Source organism: Panthera pardus, unplaced genomic scaffold (genome assembly GCF_024362965.1).
Source record: "Panthera pardus isolate Hobbes unplaced genomic scaffold, ASM2436296v1 HiC_scaffold_13, whole genome shotgun sequence".
In the NCBI taxonomy this organism is placed as follows: domain Eukaryota; kingdom Metazoa; phylum Chordata; class Mammalia; order Carnivora; family Felidae; genus Panthera; species Panthera pardus.
In genome coordinates this window covers 85,496,377-85,519,282 of record NW_026526688.1, presented here as the reverse complement: position 1 = coordinate 85,519,282, position 22,906 = coordinate 85,496,377, and the positions used below count along the sequence as shown (strand labels likewise).

General features: G+C 41.3%; 1 protein-coding gene across 1 annotated transcript in view; it reads right to left on the bottom strand.

Moving 5' to 3' along the window:
* Positions 1–22,906, bottom strand: part of TBC1D9 (TBC1 domain family member 9) — a 115,641-nt gene that overhangs the window by 43,697 nt on the left and 49,038 nt on the right. Inside the window, exons 2-5 of the mRNA XM_019420188.2 lie at positions 21,450–21,560; positions 8,690–8,808; positions 2,651–2,879; positions 1,958–2,219 (exon numbers count right to left, since the gene is read on the bottom strand). Of these exons, the coding sequence (XP_019275733.2) occupies positions 1,958–2,219; positions 2,651–2,879; positions 8,690–8,808; positions 21,450–21,560 (721 nt within the window). The remainder of the gene's footprint in view (positions 1–1,957; positions 2,220–2,650; positions 2,880–8,689; positions 8,809–21,449; positions 21,561–22,906) is intronic.

Below are 22,906 nucleotides of genomic sequence, written 5' to 3'. Positions count from 1 at the left end.
AGTGGACATTCCCCAGCCCATCTCTCCGCCCCTCGATCTCACCAGATGTATCCCTACCTACTTGGCTTTCTACTGGAGCTAACTCCAACCTATGACTCAAAAGTGTAATATAATTACTTTGATATATTTAGGTCCCTTGTGTAGTCGTTTTACAATCAATATCTATAAATGTTCAAGAATCTTAGGAAAACTAGGCCTGGATAGGAAATCCATTCTTTTTCTAAAGGAATACAATAATTTCTAACAAGATTATTCCATTTATATTTATCCAGAGCCACTTTCTGGGCTTTACCTTTTTTTTTTTTTTAATTTTTTTTTTTTTTAACGTTTATTTATTTTTGAGACAGAGAGAGACAGAGCATGAACGGGGGAGGGGCAGAGAGAGAGGGAGACACAGAATCGGAAGCAGGCTCCAGACTCTGAGCCATCAGCCCAGAGCCCGACGCGGGGCTCGAACTCACGGACCGTGAGATCGTGACCTGAGCTGAAGTCGGACGCTTAACCGACTGAGCCACCCAGGCGCCCTGGGCTTTACCTTTTAAGAAAGACCTAATGAGAATGCAAACCAGCCTCATGAATCTGCTGGCTATCACTGTCTGCCCTAAAAAGACAACAAAATTGCCTGAGACACAGGAACAACCCATCTCTCCGACAACCAGAGTTTCCAACCTCAGCTCGGTCCTCTATGACTACAATCTTTTTTCCTTTTTCCTGCTCATCATGTCGGTTGGTGGTTCAAACCTCTCCCGTCAAACTTCTGTGTCGCCTCAACCTCTGGGTGGTGGAGTTTCTGGCTTCACACAGCAAAGAGGAGCTCCCCTCCTCCCATACCCTCCTCCCTTCTACTTGCAAATTACCTCCATCCTCACCTATTCTTACTTCCTTTCCATTTCAGAGGGAGAGGCATCTGCACACACAAGCATCTTTTTCCAGGCCCTTTCAGATGTCACCATTAAAATAACTGGTTTTCTTACAGCTGTAGCTCTGTGCTCCCTCCTTCCCTGCAGCTACCCTCACCACAAACTCATCCCAGGCTATCCTATATTCAAATCTTTTACGTTCTATCAGAGCAACCCCCTCCTTTCCCATTGCATTTCTTGAAAAAGCAAGTCTATACTTGCCTAATTCCCGCTCCTTGCCTTCCATCTGCTATTCAATCCACCACAGTAACACCATTCACCCACAACCACTCCACTGAAACACGTTTCAAATCACCAGGCATCTTAATTGCAGTGATCTCTTGTCAGGTCCCAATTGCCAGCTATATGCCAGCGATTTCCAATTCCATATGCGCTACTGGACCAATCTCCAATGTGATGCTCTGCAGGCAACTCAACATGATCAAAACTGAGCTCTCCCATCCCTTAGACATGCTCTCCCTCTCTCATTCCCCATCTCGGTCCAGGACAATTCCATGCATACACTCACACTTGAGAGCACCGACTTTTTCCTTGCCTTCTCTCTAGCCCCACTCCCCCATCCAGACTTCCAGGCTTCTCTGCGGCCTCTCCTCATCCCATGACCTGCCTCTTTCCAGATATTAATGGACTCACTTCCCTCTATACTCTTCCCTTGTGATTCCTGCATCAGGTTATTCCCTCTGCCTGAAATATCCATCCTACGAAATCTACATAGGCAACTTCTACTACCTCCTGAGAGTCCACTCCAAGCAGCCTCCATTGAGAGCCTTTTCCACCACCCTGCCCCATCTCCCGGTGCGTGTGCCCATGGCGCACCACCCACAGGACCGGAAGAGTTCCCGTCACTTTGTGCCAAAGCTGGCTGTCTGCCTCACTCACTGAACTGTGACTGCTTCAGACAGTCTCTTTCAGTTCTGTATCAATACCCAGAAAAGTCTTGAGAACCCTTGAAGTGGTTAAGAAAAGGTTAAATTTCATAAAAGAACATAAGGGTTTCTTTTTTCTAAAGCGTTTAAGACCCTGTCTCTGTCACCTACCGTTTTAGAGCCGACACTTTTTTAGGAGACTTCTTTTTCAGTTTGGGCAGGGATCTATCTTGTTCAAATCCCTCGTTGTCTAAAAGTTGCCTCATGGCTATGTTGGCAAGCTGCTCCATTAACTTGAAAGTCTCATTGATGTTGAGAAATACAGAGAAGAAATGTTCGCTGGACCTCGTGCTCACTTTGATCACATCAGGGAGAAGCAGCGTGGCATTCTTCTCAAGCTGTGTGATGTCCACCCACCGGATTACCAGCTTGGCTGAGCACAGGGAACAAGGCTGGTCAACACCTGGCTCCTTCAAAGCCCCTGAGGATCCTTCAGCCTCACAAACCAACCCCCAATCTCGGTGCACTCCTTTCCTTTGAGCTTGCATGCCCGTATTTATTACTATTTTGTTTGCTTAAGAGACAAACTCAAACCACATAAATTCTGAGTTCATAATCATTATGGATTTAAGTTCACGTCAACTGCATTAACTATAACTTTGGTGAATCTTTATTACTTAACAACCATTTTTGTTTACAAATATTAGACAAAAATAATTGACTTCACTTGTTAAATAGTTAAAACACAGTGTTGACCCAGTCATAACTACAGACCTATTTTTGGCACTTTGATGTGGTTTATGAGTTCAGGGTGAATCTCAGCAGACTCTCCCAAGCTTCCCCCTGAAATTCTAGACAACTCACCTTCCCTTCCCATAAGGAAAGAGTAAAAGCAAAGGTGGTTAATACTGAGGTACATCCAACCCTGACGGGGGACCTTCCCCTTCCAGTAGCTACAAGAATAATAGTTGACGAGCTTCTCTTCCTCGGGCATCCCAAACAGCCTGTGGAATTTCACGATGGCTTCTTTAAACTTCTCCGTGTCATCATCTTCCTTCACATCGTTGATCTTGTTATACTCTGCAATGATGCCCTAAGCGAGGATAAAACAAGGCATGCGGCCAGTATTAACATGACTGGGGCTGCTTTTTTCTGTATGCTATAGATATTGGAGAGGAAAGAAGAGAACAATTTCTAATGCTAGAATTTTCTTTAAAATTGATCAATTATTTTCGAAGGCAACCCCCAAATTCTAAGCCAGTTACCAAGGAGCATCTGCGTACTAAAATATTTTGAAATGACAATATAGATCTGCGTATCTGTTTGTTGGTGCTAATCATGTTATTAAGTTCACTTAGGATGAAGCCCATAGTTTTATTTTCCAAATGTGAAGATGTAAAGATTTTGCAAGTTCTACTGCTTCTCCTAGCTCACCATGGTAGAGCCATCCCAAAGGTCAAGCTCTACTTTTCTCAAAGCTACTTCTACATAGAAAGAATAGAGATGGTTGGCTTTGATGGAGACCAGGGAAGATCCATTTTGAACTAAAGCTATTTTGGGGGTGAGCGGGCTTTGGTAGCGTGCTCTATTAGGAAACTTTAGACAACCGTGAGGTGGCATGAGGGCACTGAACCTCTGGGTGGGAAGAAGTAGCCAGTTCAGAAGAAGGATGGAAAAACCTTTCCCAGTTGGCAAATCCACCTACAGCTTGTGTGACATTTCAAGTTATCAGTGCCTTTAGAGGGGGATCGAAAATTTTTATATAAGAAGAAATAAACAAATAAATAAAAGTGACTGAATGGGAACCCACTAATAACTAGTAGCAGTCAGGTTCCTAGGGAATCCTGATGGCCAATAGACTGAGAGAAAGCTTGGAGACCCTCAAGTGGGCTAATACTTGCTCTTTCCTGGACCACTTAGCAGGGCTTGGACCTAAAGTCAGAATAAGGAGACTATTAGAAGGAAGTGATGTATAACAAACCAAATGATACTCTTTTTTTGAGTGGAAAAATATTCAAACGACATTATCCAAGATCTACTAAATACCACACTTTTAGAATGCTCATCTAAATTTATGAGAGAATTTATGAGGCTACTGAATTGAGAAACAATACTCTGGAACACTCCAGGGCCTAATACACTACTGTCAACAGACCAGGCCTTGCCAAGTAATTTCAAGAGTAAAGGTAATAGTCCCTATTAAGGTTCAACTCCCAACTTCCCCACCTTTAAGAAAAGAGAGGATCCAGAATGAAGAACCTCTCCTTAGTTTGCTATAATTTTTTAGCCAGGTGGACTGGATGATGGAACAAAGGGATGGAATATCTCCTTCCTTTATTTTTTTAATTTATTAAAAAAATTTTTTTAACGTTTATTTATTTTTGAGAAAGACAGAGACAGAATGCGAGTGGGTTAGGGGCAGAGAGAGAGGGAGATACAGAATCCGAAGCAGGCTCCAGGCTCTGAGCTGCCAGCAAAAAGCCTGACGTGGGGCTTGAACTCACGAGCTGTGAGATCATGACCTGAGCCAAAGTCGGATGCTCAACCAACTGAGCCACCCAGGCGCCCCTCTCCTTCTTTTATGTTCTACAGGCTCTACACAACATACAATTGGTTGCCCTGATTCCAGGCAACAACTCCACATATAATCCAAATACTTGGGAGGTCCAATATAAATTTAAATATGCAAAGGACACTGACAGAGAATTCACAAAAAGGAAAATTAACTTAGCAAACATAAAAAAAGTCCAACCTCATAATCAATCAAAGACAAAATTAAAACAAGACCTATTAACTTTGCAAAACCATTTAAACAACCAGATTGTTGAAAAGTAAGCAAATTACACAGGGATTCCAATACACTGATAATCTCTAGTAAGGTCCATTAAAAATGTGTATACTAACTCAGTAAGCAACATTTTGTAATCTATCCCAAAGGAAAGAAAAACTATAAGAAACCTTATATGAACACAAGTGTTCACTGCATTATATTACTGTTTGTGTCTGCTCCCCTTGGCCTAGAAGCTAGGGAGACTTCTAGAAAGAGAGGAATTATAAGGTCAATAGTGGGATGATATGCCATTATTAAAACAACAACTAAAAATTATATAACAATACCAGTCAAGGAAACAAAGACATGTATGGTAAGACTACTATTATGATAAAATGCACTCCAGAAATCTAGAAAGAAATACACTCTATGGGTTTGGATTATGGCTGCCTCTGTAGTTAATTATTAGATTTATAATTTATAAAAGTTAATTAAATCTCAAAACAAATAAATTTGTTGGTTCCCTTCATTACTGGACAACTGGGAATGCTTAAACCATTCATTTGCACATGAATGACATTCTTTCACACATAATTGCATTAATAGCAATTCCTTCTTCATAATTGGTTTCACGGGAATTAAATGTGACATTTTGGGTGTAATAAAAACAGTGAGAAGAACAGCTATTTGACATAATTGGTTCTTGTTTTATTTTTTGTTTTTTCACGTTTGTTTTTGTTTTCCTCCTGGCTATTGTCACTTCTAAGTTTCAGTTTCCTCCTATAGCTCTTTATTTGTATCTATCATCCAAAGACATACCATCTGAGGGAGGACTAGGAAATTGTAATGGAGAACCTCAGTAGTGGCTCCTGGATGGGAAAGAGGCCTCACGCCCTTTCTGGCACCAGTCGCTGCCCCCTATGACACGGTCAAATGAGGAAACTCACACTCTCTCCATCTACACTACTTCCCAGAAGGTCAGTACATGACTCAGAAATGAAATGAAGAAGTTATAAAATCAGATGGGTTTTATCAGTAACACAACTCTCCATTACTCAGGAACCCCTTTTTTGTTTGGAAGCTCTCACCTCCTCCCAGCTTCAAACTGAACCTTTCCAATGTCCTCCTTGCTCTCATTTTTACCCTCTTCATTACGTGTCTAGTCTCTTTAATTACAACAGAGTAGAAATGAACTGAAATCAGCCGTCTTGAAGCAGTGATAAATATCCATCTTGAGGGGCAAAGGGAGGGAGAAAGGGAGAGGGTGATGAGTTGTATGTGTTTTTGTGCTACTTAGCCCTCTCTAATTTTATGTGGTCCAGGTAAAATTCAGTTCTCTCCTTCCACAACATTAGACCCTAAACAGCAATGAAATTCCACTTCTTTTTCAGATTATGAAATTACTACTTGCTCATGTAAAAGTTTAGTGAAGGAGAAGAAATCAAACAGAAATTGACCATCCTGTGGAATTTTAATGAGAAGCAAACTATCAGATCACCTCCTAGAATTCTTCCTTAATCTGGGCATAAAGAAATGCTTTCTAACTACGACTAAAAATCTGGAAAGAATTTCTAATCTTGACTAAATAAAACATTTAAGCATCCCATGGCAAAAACTATCATGAGCAAAGTCAAAAGACAAATGACAAATTCAGAGAAAATATCACCGACAAAAGGCTAATGGCTTTTATATAAAAGAACTTTTAAAAATTAAAGAAAAATAAGACTAAAGTCCCATAGAAAAATAGGCAAAAGACACCAGCAGACAATCTATAGCTATATAAAAATGGCCATTAAATACCTCAGATGTTCAACTTCACTTATAAGTGAGGTAAATACAAATTAAAACAACACTAAAATATTTTTCTCCCATCAGATTGACAAAAACTCAAAAGCTTGATAATCTACCTGTGGGTGGATTATCCTGTGGGGAAACAGGCATTCCCCTACAAGCCAATGGGAATGTAAAAGGTTACAATTCCTGTAGCGGGGGGGAGGGGGCATTTGGTAATATTCAGCATTTTCTACATGCATTTTCTACTCTACCAGTTTATCTTAAAGATACATCTCTACAATACAAAAATACACATGCATATATACATACATGTTTATTACTATATGCATGAAGTATAATTCATGCATATACTGTATATTTGTGTGTATGTGTGTATATGTAGACAGATAAGTATAATTATACAATATCGTAAACCACTTAAATGTTCAAGCATAAAAGAGTGCTGAATTCTCTACGGTACGTACACACATAATATGCACCCATTAAAAAGAATTAGGCACTAAATGCAACATGGGAACCTGGATTGGATCATGGAATAAAAAAGGACATGAAATGGCAAAACTGGTAAAATCCAAATTAAGCTTTTAGTTAGCAATATTGCATTAATGTTCATTTCTTTGTTTTGATAAATATACTATGGTTATAGAAGATATTAATATTAATGGAAGCTGAGTGGTAGGGTCTATGGGAATTCTCTGTCCTATCTTTACAGTTCTTCTGTAAATCTAAAAATTAATAATATTTCAACATAAAAACCAAACTATTAAAATGTTTTTTAAATAACAAATAATCACACACAACATGTGGATACTCTCTATGAACTGATATGAGGTGTTACCCAAGAGTTACTGACTGAAAAGAGCAAATGCAGAGGAGCATATATACATGAAGGCTTATGTGTAAGAATTAAAGAGAAATTAAAAAACAAAACAAAACATATACCAGCCTCTTTTCACAAAAAGAAACACAGGAAGCACAGGCCCAATAACAATGAGGTTGGTTAATTGCAAGGGGTTGGGGAGAACAGGATAGCAAGACTGCAGAAGGGAGTAACATTTTGAGGAATTTAAACTTTCAGAAGTATGTTAAAATTTTCTGCATGCAAAAAATAATATTAAACTATGCGGGAAAGGAGATAGGGCCTGAAACTGAAAGCAAATGGAAACAAATGGCTGATTCCAGGACTGGGACGGAGAAAGTGCAGAGGAGTCTAAGACATCCTGCTATAGCAGAAGTAAAGAAGTGCTCAAAAAAGCAACAGGGACATGTCACAAGGACAAAGGAGGCAATCTGTAGGTGTTTCCTCTAGCTAAACCTGGGATAGTGTGAGTACCAAAATAATTAAGCCCAGTAATGAAACATTAACAACCGAAAAACAGGAATCCATGAGTCGATACCAAAACAAATAGATAAATAAATGACGAGAGAGCCCTTGCTCATAGTAGAATAGCATTCTTATAGAGAATGCTGGAGTTGGAAAATTATCAGTTTGTAAAAACATCACAGAAAAGATTGGTTCAGACAAAAAAAATCGTCAAGGGATGATTCCTCACTAAATCATGGGGAAGTTTTGATAAGGAATAGGATATTTGTGTAGCCTTAAAATGTTTTCCTACAGACAAGTTCAAATTGTTTATTATTTGAAAAGGCAAAATTAGTAACTCTACAGTGGAGAGTTAGGTAACACCTGGCTGGGGTTATATCTCCCAATGAGGGGAGATGGGTATCATGTGTCCCCAGAACTGATACTCTTACAAGGACATAAGATCACTTATGAAGTGTTCCACCTGGGAATACATAATCAGAATCAAATCATAGGAAATATCTGACAAAACCCAAAATGAAAAACATCCCATTAAAAAACCCAGAACTTATACTTAAAATCATGAATGTCATAAAAGACAGAGAAAGGCTATAGAAATGTTCAGATTGAAGAAGACAACAGACGAAAACGAACTCAACAGCTTCCTAAACTAGATCTTGTGCTGGACTGAAAAGAAAAAAATGTTGTAATTGGGTCAATGAACAAAATTGGAATATGTGCCAAATATTAAGGTACGATGTTAATGTTAAATTTATTGTGGGTGATAACTGCAGTGTTATTATTCAATAGAACATTCTTAGAAATACACAGTGAGGTATTTGGAGGAAATTCCTCTCCAATAGAAAGTAAATGAGCACTCAAACGATGATGTAGCTGGGTAAAATGCTAACAACAGGAGAATATGCAGATGGTCTACAGGTAGGCTTTACACAATTCTTATTTTTACAACTTTTCCGTAAGTTTGAAATTATTTCCAATTAAAAGTTAAAACTAAACAAAACAGACAACCCACTACCTGTATTTTTCCTCTCACAAATGTGGTGATATCATTCTCGTTTTCAAAGATGGAGAGTGTCTGCAGCAGATTCTGCTCAAGCCATTCCCAGTGTTCGGTGATTTCTTTTCTGGAACCACCTGTACGAATGTAAAGATGATAACAGAATTTTCGGAATTTAAAAGATATGTAAACGGGCTCAATTCATCAATATGCAATGTCACTAAAGGAGACAGCTGCATTTAACTGCTTTCTCCTCTTCAGAGGAGACGCAGAGGACAAGTAGCGATGTGAAAACCCAAGAGTAAGTACTGTGTTATAGTCAAATCTGACCAGATGAGTTCAGACACTTTTCGGACACTGTTTCCACGTAGAAGGTAGCAGCATCTCTCCCGTTCACTTTTATGGATTGGGACTTGAGCACTATCTTCCATTTTTCTCCCTCCTAGAACCTGCACTTCACAGAGTAACGTAGATCTTGTTAGGAGACTAGGTTACTTTTGTTAAGCTGCAATAATGAGAGCTTTGGTATGCCACTGGAGGTCTGATGTAACCACCTCCTATAATGGGCAAAAATTATCCCCACTCACCTCAATTATGAATGAGATGTGAAAATGGACTATCGCTAGGGAACAGCCGCCTGGCTCTCACGGGCACAGCTGCCTTGAAATGTAATGGGATGAGGTCATCCTCACAGCCTCCGACCAAGTCTCTACACTCGGGTAGGGAATAAGAAGCATAAGTCACCTCGCCTGGCAACCTCCACATTTAAACAATCCTAGCCTGTAGCCTATGTAACGGGCACTTCTCTGCTCACAACTGCAGGGCATAACACAGAGGCCGTCGGGATGTGGCTGTAAAGACACTGGACTAAATCCCCTCCCCTTTTATTCTTGCCCTGGGATTGTTAACGATCTTGCAGAGAAACAACGTTTTATAAATCATTCATATGCCATATATATAAATCGTATGCACTGCTCATTCCAGAATTAAGGAATGATTTTGTGACTCCACTGATCCAACCTCCTGGCATCTCTTTCAATTTCCAAGCTTCTTTTTATGTGATTTCTTAGTAGTGTCTTCCCTCTTTATTCTCCGTCACCAGTCACTCAAGGTATCTCAGAATCTCATTCTGACTCCTGACAAGGAAGGGAGACACGAATGCGCCTACAATGATACCAGAACTGTAGGAGGAAAACTAAAATCTCTTTGAGAATGAGGTAGGTTTGAGAGGTTTCAGACCCACTATTTAAGGAGAGGCAAAACAAAACAAAACCCAAGTTCATTTTCTTTTACTTTAAACACCAAAACTGCCTTCACAGAATGCTGACGTAGAGGGTGAAAAGCAGATTTCTTAGTGGAGAGGCAGTCCTGTGAAAACATGAGAGAACAGATTATAGCTCCCTGTGGGCATTTTCCCTGGCTCACTCGTTTGGGGTCATAGTCAACCACATGCGAGGGCAATTGATGATTCTGTACTATGTCGTTATGGCGAGAGCTAGAACTCAGAACACCTGGGCCCCCCTCCCTCTGCCACTAGCCGGTTGGATCACTTTAGACAGTCTGTTTAATCTGTGAAATGGAGATGAATGAACAACAGCAACAAAAACCACAACAAACGCTTACCCATTTCAGGGCAATGCTGTAAAAATCCCAAAGAATAATGTCCACAGACATACTTTGGAAAGGAGGAAATATTTTTTCAGATGCAAAGAAGAATGCCCATTTGGAATATTTAGGGAATGGGTTATTCTATAGTTTACCAGAGAGCTTTAAAACATTTTTGATTTCAGGGGAGCCTGGATGGCTCAGTCAAGCGTCCGACTTCAGCTCAGGTCATGATCTCACGGTTCACGAGTTCGAGCCCTGCATCCAGCTCTGTGCTGACAGCTTGGAGCCTGGAGCCTGCTTTGGATTCTGTGTCTTCCTCTCTCCCTGCCCCTCCCCTGCTTGTGCTCTCTCTCTCTCTCTCAAAAATACATCTCAAAGAAGAACATTTGAGACTTTAAAATTTTAAATAGTCATTAGATAATTTTCTAAAATATACTGTGTCCTTCCTTGTCTGTAAACAGGTTACTAGCATCACCAGCTATAACTGGCTGTGATATACAGAGAGAGCCCGGTAAATGCCTGCCATGAGCCCTCCACCCTGGCCATCTGTGCTGGTTTGCACTGTCAGATGTATGCACCTTAGGACGGCGTCAGTCCTGGAGGCCCACGAGTCTGCTGAGGTCCTGCAGACCCATTGGGCACAGTTCCCAGCGTCTGTCTGATCTTGCTTCTCTTCTGCCCCTGCCTCTGTCGACTGCAGATATGCCTTCCACAGGCAGGTTTCCATGTGGTCTGGCTGTTGACTCGTATCTCACCGTGCTCTGCCTTTGACCAAGTAGTCACATCAGATACTTGACTTTAGACACCCTGTTAGACTGGCTGTGGAACCCAACCTCAGTTCAACCCCACCAATCCTCAGTTATCCTGGATAGAGAGGTCCATCTGCTATGAGACCTAGGACAGAACAGGTATGCCTTCAGCTTTGTACATGCTGCCTTCAAAGTGTTCTTTGTGTACATATTCCTGTAAGTACACCCATACACCCACCCCATTCCCAACACACACACAGTAAAGATGGCGTACGCATGCATGCACTCATTCAACACACATTCACTCATACTTCCAACTCTCATGGATATAACATTATGGCTGATTCCCATCTACCAATAACCATCTGACTGCTCCTGTATTCGTGTTCAGGTTTACAATCTACGGCCATACCACCCTGAATGCGCCTGCTCTCATGTGAAGTTCAGATTCACTATATACATTGTTTCCCCACCTATTGCCTTCTCTGCTGTCCCAAGACCTCCTGTTCTCCACCCTGTTGTCCCACCCAACATTTCCATAACTTATACCTTCTACCACCTAACGCCCTTTGCACCACTGGCTCTTCTCTACACTTCTTGCTGCTCAGGATGTGAATCCCCACATTTCCATCTTCAGTTACCATCCCTGCCCTCCCCACTGCTGCTGCTTGTGCTATTTCTGTCCCGCTCTCCATCTCCTGTTGTTTCTCCCACACTTCTCAGTGACACATGAAAAGGCTGGCCTTCTAGAATGAGCCACTCACTGAGGAGCTGACGCCGCACATCTCAACATCTTTAGGTCTTGCAGCTCTTTCAGCTTACTCAGTGCCGTGGGCCTGCTTCTGTACTACCAAACAGGTTCTGGAGGTTTCTTCTGGCTACATCTACATCTAAGACTCCAAAGTTCCAGAAGACTGAGCTCTGGATAAGAAAGAACCTTGTGTACCATTATATGAAACCATCATCACCATATACTAGTGGAGAAAAGAAAGTCTCATGTATTAGTGGAGAAAAGAAAGCCATCAGCCAATGGTAGTTTCAGGAATTAACTATGGATACTTATCTGTACCCAACGGATACTTTCCAGGGTGAGTAATGAAATACACCTTTTACATTTACTGCTTACTAGACAAAAGCACCATATTCTCTGAACGCTTTGCTAAATTCACGAAGGGTAAATGAAGACAGGGGTTCAGGGCTCCATGTTCTACAGTCTAAAAGTATGACAACACCTATAAAGCAGAGCCAGATTTCCTGACCCAGCAGACAAAACAGATTCTGAAGATGCCAGTCTCATCAAAAGTATTTCTGAAATCAGGTGTCCATTTCTGGCCACTTCTCACTCCAGAACAAAGAGTCCACGTTACATCTCAGAGATCACAGAGCAAATGCCCTGCCAACAGTTTGGGAACAACTGTCACTCTGGCGGACCACTCTTTAGGAAGGAGCGAAACTCCAACAACACCATGTTGCAATCCTAAATGTTCCTTAGAAATAGCTCTTTCGTTTCTCAAGAAACTAAATACAAGGGCTGCAATATTTAAGATGATGGGACTTTTCTTTTGTTATTTTTTAAGGTGAGATGACACGAAGCTCTTGTGCCATGACTGTGAATAGGGACAGGTCTATTTACCCAGCAGTTTGAGCAGAATGTGCTGGACGCTCAGAATAAGAAAGGAAGGGCTTGGCTGTCGATTTTCTGGAAAAGGCTTCATTTACAGAGATACAGCAAGAAAAACAAGCTGACCTGACTGTGCATTCAGCTGGAACAACAAAGAAAGCCGGTGTCGAGAATGAGAACCCTTCAGGAAATCCAAGTTAACCCAAGTTAAATCATTCTGCAGTAATAAAAACTACATTGACACTTGATGGGCTTAAGGTTACCGAGAAATTAATTTTGGAAAAGTGGGAATCTTTATCATTCAGAATAGAGTTTTGTTTATGTTTTGTTTTGTTTTGTTTTTAAGAATACTAGTCACAGGCCCTGTGCATATACCTGGGCAAAATGTAAACATTATTTAAGATGATGAAAAATACAAAATCATCCTAGCCTAAATTCTCATCTAGCTTTAAATGTATCTTAAAGCACATAAAGACTACTGGAAATAAAAAGGAAAAAGCATTAAGAGGGACCCACAAATGGATTCTATCAGATCTGGCCTCTGAGGATTAAGAACAAAGGCTAAGGCCCTACGGATAGATATCCAGCAGACATTTCCTTGTGATGCAAAACCTATGTTTAAGTGCGGTAAGTACGACTGAGGTTGGATTATCTGGAATAATAAGAAGCCTGGTTACTGGGGAGCCAAAACCACATCACGGAGCAGAACACAGACTGTGATGTCAAAAAAGTACACCTGGTTTCAAAAGTACACATACTGACTTTGGGATCATAGGTAAATTAGCTCATTTCTCTGTGCTTCAAACACCTCATCTGTAATACACAGGTAACAACACCTGCCACATTGGTTTGTGCTGGAATCAAAGAAGATAATACGGTCATGTGAAGTCCTTAGCACAGGTCAAGAAAATACAAAAGCACTAAATAAACAGTCGCCTTTGCCACTCTAAGTAGCGGAACATAAAGATCTCATCTTGACTTGTGATGGAGAAGATATTTTGAAAGTCTGATGTCAGGGCACTAAGACATCAGCTGTTTAACCCTTGTCTGACTAACATGCACTCAGCAGAAATCTCTCTGGCCATGGCATCATTCTGTTTGGATTGCAAAGTGTACACATTATTGAAGTAAGGCACGTATAGAACTCCTTGTGGAACTATTGTCAGCTTTTTTTTTTTCACATTTATTCATTTTTGAGAGAGAGACAGACAGAGTGTGAGTGGGGGAAGGGCAGAGAGAGAGAGGGGGACACAGAATCGGAAGCAGGTTCCAGGCTCTGAGATGTCAGCACAGAACTCATAGGCTGTGAGATCATGACCTGGGCCAAAGTCGGACGCTTAACTGACTGAGCCACCCAGGCGCCCCACTTCTTACTTTTTTTTAACATATTTTTTAAATGTTTATTTATTTTTGAGAGAGAGGTACAGAGTGTGAGCAGGGGAGGGGCAGAGAGAGAAGGAGACATAGAACTGGAAGCAGGCTCCAGGCTCTGAGGTGTCAGCACAGAGCCCGACGTGGGGCTTGAACTCATGAAACACAAGATCATGACCTGAGCCGAAGTCAGATATTTAACTGACTGAACTGCCCAGGAGCCCCTGTAAGCTTCTCATAGAACGCTGTTTATAATGTCTTACCGGTCATAACAATATGCTCATAGCTTCATAACACTTTGACAAAAGAGAAACCCAGGTAACTCATCCAGCCTTGACTATAAGAATCAGTGGTTGATGTCCTTATTTTACTTTTTCACTTAAGTGCCAAGGTCCTCTCCCACTCTGATGGAAAGAATGTAAACGGCTATCTTTCTGGAAGGCAATCAAGCTAGAAATACTAAAAGCCTTACAGATATGTGTGGTTTTTTGGCTCAGTATAACTATTTCTATAAATTTATCCTCAAGGGATAATTAAAGGAATGTGAAAAGATTTTTTTTCAGAGGATACTGATTAAGGCTGTTCAACATGCAATTAACATTGCGGGGGAAAGACCCACATTTCCAATAATACTGTGTCAGTTAGATAAATTATGTTACATGCACAATATTATCTACCTATTAAAACTGACATTAGAGAAATAGGTTTTATTAATGTGGAAAGTCTATACATGGATGCATGTATGCACAAATATACCTATGTAAGTGTATGTATAGACAACACACACACACAAAGTCTGAAAGGTGATTTGGAGGGTGGTACTGTTTTCAAATTTTTATTCTTTTTTCTTATTCTATATTTTCTAATTTCCTGCAATGAACATGTATTGCTGAAAGAAAAAAAGGAAGTTCTTTTTTTTTTAAGCTGCTATGTTCCCAAGGATACGAGAGTAGTTCTTGAGGTACACAGACCAAAAAAGGATTATAAAATACCAACTTCCACACTACGTGTACCTCATGTGGATGGCAACTAAATTACCCCCACATTTTCTCTATCAATTGTAGAGAAATGGCAGAAACAGAATTAGCAATCTTTAATTAAACTCTGGGTCTTACCAGTTGCTGACTAAAAGAATGTTTAATCATAAAAGCCAGGATGGTGCTGCTAGGCTGGGAAGGGGGAGAGCTGAGAACTTGGTCTCAGCTCTGCACTAACCACCTACAGCTAGCACTGTGAACCTAGGCGATTCCCCTTGCCTCTATCCTATTAAAATAAAGATGTTAGACAAGATGGCAGCTAAAATATCTTTCAGTTCTGAAAAAGCTTCTCTTACAGCAAAGACTTAGTTCTGAATGAACTTCTAGGCCCAGATGAAATTCTGGGATGGTAAAGAAAAGAGAATCTAAATCAATAGGCAGCCAAATCAAGGCAGCATGCTGGGCTGTGTCATCTGTGAAATGCCCATCAAACACACATCCTTCCACCCTGCTTCCTTTATCAGTCCTGCTGGAAGGTCAGATGTATCTAGAGGGAACTGTCAACAGCTCCTTCTTTCTTTCTGTTTGTTGCTCTTCTTGGCGGTCCCAGACTTCCTCTGTAGACAACGTCCTTGGAAATACCACCATTTTTATGTGTCTGTATTTTCACTGAGGTTGTATAACCCTTCTTACTGTTAGAACCTTCTCTAGTTCTTCTAATGGGGAAAGCCAAATGGGTTGCCTTCTACTTAAATCCACTTAAGGCCAAGGAGGACAGAGAGAACTAGGCTCTCTCCTGCCTCTGGGGCACCAAGTCCAAAACACTAGCTGCTGGGGGAAGACCTATAGCTGTTTAGCGCCCTAGTGAGAGTCTCAGGTGCAAAACAGTCAGTCAACTGACTGGTGGGGAGTGGGGGCAACTGTCAGAATATAACGAGCTCAACAAAGCTGGCTGGCCAAATCCCTAGGATACTGCTTTCTTTATGATCTTAGAGATCGCAAAAGGTATAATACACTGCATAAACCACTGAGCAAAACGCACTTCAGCAAGTTACAATTGATGGCGTGATGGAATATCAACCAAAGAGAATGGTGGCTTCATTTTGGGCAGTAGTGAAAAGACACGGCCATTATTAGGAAGGTTTTTGGCTCTCCTTCCCAATTAAAGGTCTCAAGGAAATGTAAAGCATCAATTTCTTCAAACCAATCTGGATACAACTGTTAAAAGATTAGAAGAAGCATATGAAAATAGTGTTTTACCAAATAACTCCTGCTTTTTTTCCCCATTCTTCTTTATGGATCATATTATCTCCAAGGGCCAGGTGATTATTATATTGGGAGCAAGTGAGACTAGGCCCATAAGACTCCTTCTGCCTGGCTCTTTGTGGCTCAAGTGAAAGGCAAGTCAAACGAGTAGGATTTACCACTGCTCTTCTATAGAAAGTAGTCTACGTCAAGACTCTGACAGTAGATGCTTCCTTCAATTCAATTGACGTGTTGAAGGTTCACAAGGTGCATGGCACACAAGGTTTTGTAATGCTATGGGTTCTACAGGGCAGTGAGTTAGACTCACCCAGTTTTCTGCTGAAGCTTCTCCCTACAGCAAAGACTCAAGAAATTGAAGCAAATTAAAAAGCTCTTGACATACTGTCTCACCAATACCAACTCTGTAGTTTACAAAAAAAAACACTAAAATTACAAACCAGAAGGTCAGCATATCAGAGAAATCTGAAAGCTGGCAGCTTCCGCTCTCAAAATCCTCTCCTGAAAGGGAGCCAGCAATTTGGGTTTTAAATGGAAATCAATAAGAAGGGCTAATGGGTGAATGGGACTTTCACGGTGGTTGTCACTTCCGTGGAGTCTTCCACAAGGAAATTCTGGAGCTCTCTCTATGGGTAATCAATACATACAAAAGCTAAAACTGTTCTGGGTTTATGATAATGAGATCATACAGTTGTGACAGGCATTACTTACTGGGAAAGTGAAAGTACATCTCTTTGTGGTATAAATTATGCCATCAGCATTTACTGCCTAGTGTTCCTTAGCCTTGTTTTGGCAAATAATTCAGGAACAATTCAGCTTTGTAACTCTGGGCTCTTTCCCACATGAGCTTTCACAGAAGCATGTGCTTCGTAGAATGGCAAAGTCCCAGAAACAAACTGAAGAGTAGTAATGTCAGGTAACAGGCAAAACAAAACAAAACAAAAAAAAAAGGGTTAAGGCTGAGAGGGCAGGAAAAGAAGAGTCATGAGGCACAAACCAGCAGCTCATAGAAGTGTAAAAGCACACTGACCTGGGAAGGGCAGGCATCTAGAGCACTAGAAGGGCAGATAGGAGAGCTCTAAGGAGCTCCAGGCTCCAAAGGATCTCAAAAGCCTCTGGGCACAAGTGCTAGGCTGGAAGGTGAAAGAGAAAGTGTGAAAGTGTCCTTTGCACACACTTGTTAAGTCAAGTAGTTTAGTGGTTCTGTCTGATTTCTAATTCCCTTTCTTTTTATTTCTTCACTTGCTGGCTACAATGTCTATTTTAACAGGATTCTAGAATGTTTGCCAACTAAACGTGACACTTTCCTCACCAACCACCCCAGGGCATTCCCCACTCTACAGTAGCTATTGGGTTCTTCCCTTTTGTATTGAATAAATGGCACAGATGGCTGGAATGTTAACTTACAGGAGCCTGGGTTACACTGGTAAGTCTTCTTCAGGGTCCCAGCTTCCCTCTCCCTTTAGCCTTTATCTCCTTCCTCTTGCTCCAATCCCCACCCTTCACCCCTAGGTGGTTTTCTCCATGCCCTGCACCCTGATGCTATTCCTTCATTCACCAGAATGCATAAATGACTGATATATTCCATCATGTCTCATGGGGCTGTTTGCATCTTAACCAGAATAACTTGAAAGGGATACAACACTACAATGTTAGAATTTCAGGTACCATTAAATCCTGGAGGGAGCATGAATAGAGCACTGGAGCCTTCCGGCAGCTGGGACTCACACCCAGATCATTTCCCCTACCTATGTAAAAGGCCAGCTGAGATTCCTGTCTTTAGTTGGGCACCCTGCAATCAACTGGCAGCGTGTGGTAATGGTGCACACTGGGCTATAACTGAATATTTACTTATGTTCTCAAGAGCAGAGACCGGATCTAATTATTTCTGTATCTTTAGATCCGAGCACAGCACTTCCTACTGAGTAGAGATCAGTTCAAAGACTGAACAAAGTCAACTGAAAAAGCTCCCAATGGCCAAAGCTAGAATGATTTGAGCAACAAAATAAAGTGGTACTGGACTGCCCCAAAGCATACAATAAATATATATGATTCCATACTGATAAAAACAATTGAATAAATTAAAATTCCCCACTCCTTAAGGGTGGGCTGCGCATAGTGACTTCTTCCCTGAGAGTATACAGCATGGAGAGGAGGAAAAAATAGTAACTTAACAGTGGAGAAACCCAAAAAACACTACTTCCGCTGGGTGATCAAAGAAAACATCGTCAGTCATACATTGACAATCGGTACCCTTGCTTGACATAATGTGATAAAAATAGCACTTTATCTCTGTGATGTTCCTCAGCAAAAATCCATCACCTCAGCTTAATCATGAGAAAAACATCAAATTCCAATAGAGGGACCTTCTATAATATACCTGACTAGTATCCTTTAAAAGTGGCAGGGTCATCAAAAACAAGGAAAGCCTGAGAAACTTCCACAGCCAAGAAGAACCTAAAGAGACATGACAACAAAATATAGTATCCTGGATAGGATCTTGGAACAGAAAAAGGACATTAAGTAAAAACTAAGGGAATCAAGCGGTGCCTGGGTGGCTCAGTCGGTTAAACGTCTGACTCGACTTCAGCTCTGGTCATGATCTCATGGTTCATAAGTCTGAGCCTTGCAATCAGCTCTGTGCTGACAGCATGGAGCCTGTTTGGGTTTCTGTCTCCCGCTCTCTCTCTCTGCCCCTCCCTCACTTGCTATGTCTCTCTCAAAAAAATAAAAATAAACTTAAAAATTTTTTTTAAAAAACTAAGGAAATCTAAATAAGCTGTGGATTTTGTTTAGTAATAGTGTATCAATATGAGCTCATTAGCTAAAACAAATGTACCATAGTAAGATGTTAATAATAAAGGAAATAATGTGTGTGAAGGGCAGATAGGTGCTTTGTGAACTATCTACTCAATTTTTCTATAAATCTAAAACTGTTCTAAAAAACAAAGTCTAATTTGAATTGAACCAGAAAAGACCCCAAATAGCCAAAGCAATCTTGAAAAAGACAACCAAAGGAGGCATCACAATCCTGGACTTCAAGCTATACTACAAAGCTGCAATCATCAAGACAGTATGGTATTGGCATAAGAACAGACACTCAGATCAATGGAACAGAATAGAGAACCCAGAAATGGACCCACAAACGTGTGGCTAACTCATCTTTGACAAAGGAGGAAAGACTATCCAATGGAATAAAGACAGTCTCTTCAGCAAGTGGTGCTGGAAAAACTGGACAGCGACATGAAGAAAAATGAACCTGGACCACTTTCATACACCATACACAAAAATAAACTCAAAGTAGATGAAAGACCTAAACATAAGACAGGAAGCCATCAAAATCCTAGTGGAGAAAGCAGGCAAAAACCTCTTTGATCTTGGCCGCAGCAACTTCTTACTCAACACGTCTCTGGAGGCAAGGGAAACAAAAGCAAAAATGAACTACTGGGACCTCATCAAAATAAAAAGCTTCTGCACAGCAAAGGAAACAATCAGCAAAACTAAAAGGCAACCTACAGAATGGGAGAGGATATTTGCAAATGACATAGCAGATAAAGGGCTAGTATCCAAAATCTATAAAGAACTTATCAAACTCAACATCCAAAAAACAAATAATCCAGTGAAGAAATGGGCAAAAGACATGAACGGACACTTCTCCAAAGAAGACATCCAGACGGCCAACTGACACATGAAAAAATGCTCAACTTCACTCATCATCAGGGAAACACAAATCAAAACCACAATGAGATACCACCTTACACCTGTCAGAATGGCTCACATTGACAACTCAGGCAACAACAGATGTTGGCGAGGATGTGGAGAAAGAGCATCTCTCTTGCATTGTTGTTGGGAATGCAAACTGGTGCAGCCACTCTGGAAGACAGTATGGAGGTTCCTCAAAAGATTAAAAGTAGAACTACCCTACAACCCAGCAGTTGCACCACTAGGTATTTATACAAGGGATACAGGTGTGTTGTTTTGAAGGGACACATGCACCCCAATGTTTATAGCAGCACTATGCACAATACCAAAGTATGGAAAGAGCCCAAATGTCCACCGACGGATGAATGGATAAAGAAGATGTGGTGTACATATACAATGGAGTATAGCTCAGCAATCAAAAAGAATGAAATCTTGCCATTTACAGCTACATGGATGGAACGGGAGGGTATTATGCTAAGTGAAATTAGTCAGAGAAAGACAAATATCATATGACTTCACTCATATGAAGACTTTAAGAGACAAAACAGATGAACATAGGGAAGGGAAACAAAAATAATATAAAAACAGGGAGGGGGACAAAACAGAAGAGACTCATAAACATGGAGAACAGAGGGTTACTGGAGGGGGTGTGGGAGGGGGGATGGGCTAAATGGGTAAGGGGCACTAAGGAATCTACTCCTGAAATCATTGTTGCACGATATGCTAATTTGGATGCAAATCTAAAAATAATAACAAAATAATAAAAAAAATAAAATATAAAGTTTATTATTAATAATAATAAAAACCAAGTGGCAGTAAAAAATGAAAAGAAAAGGGTTCTGTGTCCTTGCTTTTCCTATGGTTATTTGTAAAGGCACAGGCAAACGAATAACTATAAAACCTTGGCCACTTTGGATGAAACATTCTTGTGAGAGATCCAACAATGGCAGAGCTGTTGACCACCATTTTAAACACAGGACATTATTCCAGATTATCATCAGGAAAAAGAATTGATCCCTACCCAAAGAGGAAGCACTGTGCTAGGATATGTGTGTATTACTTAGTACACTCAAGTGTTTCACATGTTTCTCTTCATTTCCCAGCTGCCTATGGAGTTAGGTTGGAGTCGTGTGACTGGTTCAAGCCAACAGAGTGTGAGTGGAGGTGGTGTGTGACACGTCTGGGCCAAGGAAGTTAAATGCAGGTGTGCCTCTACCTCCCTCTTTCCCCTTCTAAGTTGTCCTCCTATGGAGGCTTTGTGTCACTGCGAATGGAGGAGGCCACAGGATCCACACAAGACTTCACCAGAGTGAGAAAGAAACCGCTCCTGCATTAAGCCATTGAGATTTGGGGTTCATCTGCCAAAATGGCTATGGTTATTACCCTAAAATACCAAGAGACTGCATTCCCAAATAAAGGCTCCTTCCTCTCTGGCCGAAAGTTACGAATCATAAGGTTTCTCGGTATTTCTGAATATCACTACTTACCACAGGCGATGGTCCAATAGACCAAAGAGTCAGGAGTCTGGTACAGGATTCGGTAAGGAGCCACCCGGGCACTGGAGTCCAGCACGACATCAAGGGTACCCACGAGAAGGCCTGAGGGTGGAGAAGGCAGAAAAATGCTTAAGGGTTTCCCCAGGGCTTCCCCAAATTCCCAGAGGCAGTGTCAACACACCCCTTCGGCTGGACCTCCCAATGGTCTTCCTCTACAACCCTTCTCGACAAGCCCTCTCCTGTCGCACCTGGCCGTGACAAAATTTTCATCTTAAACATTCTGATGTTGGCTCTACGTGACTTGTTCCAACAACACCAAGAGAAACAGCACAGGCTGGAAGGCAGTCTGCTGGTTTCAAAAGCAAGCGAAGGCTAGCAAAGCTGGTAGCTCAGTCTGCATAAGCTGGTATTCATAAATGCCTATTTAAAATAAAAATAAGTAAGGTATTAAGCATTAACATGTTGGTGTCTCTGCTCTACCTACATGAGACCCAATGTGCATTATTTTCTCCCTCTCTCCACCTAAGAAACCCAGTCTTAATTTGAGTAACTTGCCAAGGCCAGGAACTAGTCATGTCTATCTGAGTTACTGTGTCAGGCTGGCCTACATATTATTTTAATCTGCCCCACTTTTCTTCATATTGGAAAAGTATAGTTCAGCTCAGCAACCATCAAATCAGTACCTACTACGTTCAAAGCAAAGTCTGTGGGCACAAAACATAATAAGATAGAGAGTCCTTAAGGTATTTATAATCTAGGAGGGAAGAAGGCCAGAGTCTTAACACTTGTTTAGGAGTGAACAAGGGCTGTGAAACAAGCATTTTCTCATTTCAGTTCCCATCGCAGTGGCAGAGTCCTTTGCCATTTGTCACATCAAACATTAAAATGATTGGAAAGGCAAAAAATGCCAGGAAGGCATCCTGGTAATATACAGTAGAATTCTGTGGGTCAGGAACCTCACTGATCTGTCCGGGCCCTGGGGGAAACTTGCCCACATCATCCAAGTCTGTCCAGGAAGCCTGAATAGCCAACACATGATTTTACCTTTTTATTTGTGAGAAATGCAAATACCCAATATGCTGCTGCTCACTTAAGAAGAGGCAGCACCTTGGGGAACCTGTGTGGCTCAGTCAGTTAAGCCTCCAACTCTTTTTTAAGTTTATTTATTTTTGAGAGCAAGAGAGAGAGCATGTGAGAGCAGGGGAGGGGCAGAGAGAGAGGGGGACAGAGGATCTGAAGCAGGCTCTGTGCTGACAACAGAGAGCCTCATTTGAGGCTTGAACTCACGAACCGTGAGATTATGACCTGAGCCGGAGTCAGAAGCTCAACTGACTGAGCCACCAGGTGCCCCAAGCACCAGACTCTTGGATTGCAGCGCGTGGGTGTGTGTGCATGTGCGTGTGTGTGTGCGTGCATTCTCTCTCGCTAGAAGTGCAAGTCTATCTTAA